Raw genomic sequence first — 5,000 nt, 5'->3', positions numbered from 1 at the left:
GTACAGTCGCGGGCAGAAGTCAAGTAATCTGCCATCCTTACTTCCACTTCCTACAAGACTCTCTACTTTCTCTCATCCGTATTCTGTCCACCTCTAATGCAAGAGTTAACAAGTATTTTCAGTCCTTCTACTTTCTCTCACCCCCTATTCTGTCCACCTCGAGTGCAAGAGTTAACAAGTATTCTCAGTTCATCTACTTTCTCCCTGCCCCTATTCTGTCCACCTCGATTGCAAGAGTTAACTAGTATTTTCAGTCTTTCGACTTTCTCTCACCCGTATTCTGTCCACCTTTAGTGCAAGAGTTAACAAGCGTTCTCAGTCATTTATCCCTTTCACTGGTAAACTCTGGAGCTTCCTGCCCGCTTCGGTGTTTCCTCCTTCCTATGACGTGAACTCTTTTAAGAAGGAGGTTTCAAGACTTATCCTCTAGATTTGGATGATCATTTTGACCTTTTCTGGGAATGGGGGCACAGTGGACCTTATGTTAAACGCTCTTTTTGTTGCCCTTGACCAGCGTCCCTCTTGCATTGAAAAACAGAAGCATATTTACTGTCAAAAATCTGCTTCTCAATTTATCTTTCAGTCAAGCCAGTGGAATATTACTGAATTGCTGTTTGGCACCAAATGGCAACGTCTTTGCAGCTTCTTAAATTAGGCAATTAAACCACCAATCTTTATTTCTCGCATTCAGTCAACTCGATCGCTCTGCTGTCAAGTCAACAGAATAACATAGTACTGATTCTGATTCCTCTGTGACCATGTTGTTGCCACTCCTGAATCAGCCAATTAATCAACAACTCTCCATTCATCGTATTCAGTCTGTCAACTCGATCGTCCTTCCATCAAGTCAAAGAAACAATACGATACTCATTCCGACTTCGCCTCTTTGACATGCCGAGCCAGTCAGTGAATCTTTGCTCCTCACATCCAGTTGACTCGCTTCTTCCCGCATCAGTTAGTGGATCATTGCTCTTCCTACTCAGTTAACTCTCTTCCTTGTATCAATTGGTGCTTTTTGACCTCTCTTTAGGGACTGAAACTCTCAATGGGTCCTTTTTTTCATACTTTTGCTGCTCTTAGCCAGTGCCCCTCTTACTCACACGTATACAAAGAAAAGTGAATCCTTGGCCTTCCCATTCAGCTAACTCTCTCCTTTATTATCTATCAGTGGATCTTTACTCCTCTTACTCACTTAACTCACTCCTCTGTCAAGTCAACCAGTCATAGTACTCACTTCGATTTCGCTCTTCGTATCCTGTGCACGAGATCGAGGTGTAGGATGGTGCCCTCAGTGGGGTGGTCAGCGGAGCCCTCGTGCCTCGTGTAGATTTCCACGCTGAGGCTGAGCTGGTTGGTCCTCGTGGCGGCGTCCTCTGGGGAGCGGTCGCCTCGCACCACAACCCAGCACCGCCTCTTCCACACCTGAACCTGCCGGGAGCGTGGTGGTGAGGGGGTGTCTGGTGGTGGTGGTGGTGGTAGTGGGGTTAGTGGAAGTGAAGAGTGACTGAGAGGAGTGACTGAAGACTGGTGGAGGGAGTGACTGGAGATTGAGAGTGAAGACTGGAGGGAGTGACTGAGAAGAGTGACTGAAGGGTGAGAGTGAATGTGGACTGAGAGTTACTGGTGAATGAGAATGACTGGAGACTGGTGGAGGGAGTGACTCAGAGTGATTGAAAAGAAAGCCTCACAAGTGGATGATTGGTCGTGAATGGATGCTGAAGTACTGCCAGTGAATGAAATAGGTTACTCTGAAATAGATTACTCTCTGGCTCTCTCTCTAGTGAAGTATTGTGAGGTGTTGGTGAGAGTACAAGTGTGAGGAACCGTAGCCATGACTGGAAGCAAGCCAAGACCAAGGGTGGCGTGGAAGGTGTTTGCATAAGGAACAGGAGGTGATTGGGGGAGTGACTTCAACAGTGTGTACAATGTGGTGTGTTTGGGGTCTCTCTCTCTCTCTCTCTCTCTCTCTCTCTCTCTCTCTCTCTCTCTCTCTCTCTCTCTCTCTCTCTCTCTCTCTCTCTCTCTCTCAGTTTATTGCTTAGTTTTTCTTTTATTGCTCTTACATTTATCTTTATATTTGAAGTTGTGTTTGTTTTCGTTGCTTTTCTTTTCTCTTCTTTATCTTTTCTCTTCCTCTTTTCTTGCCTCTAAAAAATTCAAGCTTCTCCTCCTCCTCCTCCTCCTCCTCCTCCTCCTCCTCCTCCTCCTCCTCCTCCTCCTCCTCCTCCTCCTCCTCCTCCTCCTCCTCCTCAAGAGCAGAGATAAGGAAGATCAATGAGTGTGGGAAACGTTTCGTGATGAGAGGAAGAAGAAAAAGAAACAGAAAAAGAAATTTGTAAAGAAAACTTGTCGATTCTCTAATCTGTTTATCTAATCTCTCTCTCTCTCTCTCTCTCTCTCTCTCTCTCTCTCTCTCTCTCTCTCTCTCTCTCTCTCTCTCTCTCTCTCTCTCTCTCTCTCTCTCTCTCTCTCTCTCTCTCTCTCTCTCTCTCTCTCTCTCTCTCTCTCTCTCTCTCTCTCATTTGTCTAAATAATTGAGAAGATAAATCAATTCGTCGACGATTGATGATGAAGGAGGAGAAGGAGGAGGAGGAGGAGAAGAAGGAGGAGTAGGAGGAGGAAGGGAGTAGGAAGAGGAAGAGGGGAACATAAGTAAACAAATAATATAAAGTAGAAAATAAACAGAAATGTATAAATATTTACTCATGTTTCTCTCTCTCTCTCTCTCTCTCTCTCTCTCTCTCTCTCTCTCTCTCTCTCTCTCTCTCTCTCTCTCTCTGACTTTCATCTTTCCCTCAGAGCCACTCGTCCCAGCTAACCCTCTTTAATTACTCTCTCTCTCTCTCTCTCTCTCTCTCTCTCTCTCTCTCTCTCTCTCTCTCTCTCTCTCTCTCTCTCTCTCTCTCTCTCTCTCTCTCTCTCTGCAAAAAATAAGTAAATGAATAAATGAATAAAAGCAAAAATTCCACATAAAAGAAACTAAATCCTGCATAAAAACAAAAAATAAGGGAAACATCAGAGCAACTTTGTATATATATAAAAAAAGTTGAATAAAAGTGAATAGAAATTGTATCTGATGCGGTCACACACACACACACACACACACACACACACACACACACACACACACACACACACACACACACACACACACACACACACACACACACACACACACACACGTCATGTTGCTCTATTTCTATTTTCGTGGTATTGCTGCACCAGAGAGAGAGAGAGAGAGAGAGAGAGAGAGAGAGAGAGAGAGAGAGAGAGAGAGAGAGAGAGATGTCTGATGGTCCAACTGCGTGACTAGCTAACTGTATTGCTAACTGACTGACTGACTGAATGCTAATTGGTAGACTGAATAACTAACTAACCAACCAGCTAACAAGTCAATTAACTAAACGAGTGAGTGAGTGAGTGACTGGCTGTCTAAGTGATCGAAAATAAAACTATAACATGAAATAAAGGCAAAGAAGAAAAAGGAAAAGAAAAAGAAAACGGAAAATACCTTTCTGGCAATTAAATAAGATCTACCACGAAGAGCTTAGCATGTCGAGACGTGTTACTGACGCAGAGAGCACCAGGCATTGTGGTAGAGGATACAAGAGGCAAAAGATGCGGTGGTTAGGTAGTGTGGCGGAAGGTCGCTGGCCACACTACGACCCTATTCTAAAACACTTCTGCCTCACATCCACAACTTCCAAAAGGCTCTAGTTGAAGTCACAGTGGTTTTTAAGTGTGTTTCTACGCTTCTAGTGACACATTGACAAGATTTCTACGATATTAATGGGAAAAACACTCATGAGAACTCGGTAAATCATCTCTGTGGCCTCTGGAAGTAGTCGTGGTGAGAGCAAAGCGTTTCAGGAAGGGAAGGGAAGAGAAGGGAAGGTAAGAGATGCTTTTTCGGTTGGGTGGAGCGTAGAAAACGGCTCCCCCGAGATGTGTTTGAGGGGGCACTACACGAAAGATTCAGAGCCCCTGTTGAAGATTAGGAAATTGAAGTTTTGTGTTTTGTACGAGGCAGGAGAGAGAGAGAGAGAGAGAGAGAGAGAGAGAGAGAGAGAGAGAGAGAGAGAGAGAGAGAGAGAGAGAGAGAGAGAGAGAGAGAGAAAGTGTGGAGGGTGTTAGATCAGTGTGATATATATACTCTCTCTCTCTCTCTCTCTCTCTCTCTCTCTCTCTCTCTCTCTCTCTCTCTCTCTCTCTCTCTCTCTCTCTCTCTCTCTCTCTATGATTATTGTATTGCGCGATGCTTCCCTTGTGTCGTATAAATAAAGTATGTGTGAGAGAGAGAGAGAGAGAGAGAGAGAGAGAGAGAGAGAGAGAGAGAGAGAGAGAGAGAGAGAGAGAGAGAGAGAGAGAGAGAGAGAATTTGTCGTAAAATACGTACAGTTTCTTTCCTGAATATTTTAATGTTCCAGGTTTTATCTCAGCCTAGAAAGAAATTAGAAAAGGAAGAGAAAAAAGAAAAATACATAAAAAGAAAAATAGATAAAAAAATAGTAAAAGGAAACTCGAATAAAAAAATGTATGTAGACATGAAATACAGTCTACATGTGTACGTGATTTATGTCTGAGGTACACACACACACACACACACACACACACACACACACACACACACACACACACACACACACACACACACACACACACACACACACACACACACACACACAGGTCTGCTTATGACATATACACGTGTGGGATGTAATTGATGGTATGGTAATAATAGTAGTAGTAGTAGTAGTAGTAGTAGTAGTAGTAGTAGTAGTAGTAGTAGTAGTAGTAGTAGTAGTAGTAGTAGTAGTAGTAGTGGTTGTTGTTGTTGTTGTTGTTGTTGTTGTTATTTTTGTTATTAGTGTTTATTTTCTTGAACTAGGAGCAGCATCATGAGAATTCTCCTCCTCCTCCTCCTCCTCCTCCTCCTCCTCCTCCTCCTCCTCCTCCTCCTCACCACCATCATCATCAGCAGCAACAAAGAATTAAAAAAT

The 5,000-nt window shown here is 43.6% G+C and overlaps 1 protein-coding gene across 4 annotated transcripts in view; it reads right to left on the bottom strand.

Moving 5' to 3' along the window:
• Positions 1-5,000, bottom strand: part of LOC135090746 (uncharacterized) — a 121,170-nt gene that overhangs the window by 34,372 nt on the left and 81,798 nt on the right. For 3 of the 4 annotated variants that reach the window (XM_063987784.1, XM_063987787.1, XM_063987786.1), the window contains one exon: positions 1,235-1,428. In XM_063987784.1, coding sequence (XP_063843854.1) covers positions 1,235-1,428 — 194 coding nt within the window. The remainder of the gene's footprint in view (positions 1-1,234; positions 1,429-5,000) is intronic. The other variant, XM_063987788.1, reaches the window with a different exon arrangement.

This window comes from Scylla paramamosain, chromosome 36 (assembly GCF_035594125.1).
Source record: "Scylla paramamosain isolate STU-SP2022 chromosome 36, ASM3559412v1, whole genome shotgun sequence".
Classification (NCBI taxonomy): Eukaryota; Metazoa; Arthropoda; class Malacostraca; order Decapoda; family Portunidae; genus Scylla; species Scylla paramamosain.
This window is presented reverse-complemented; position numbering and strand designations above follow the sequence as displayed.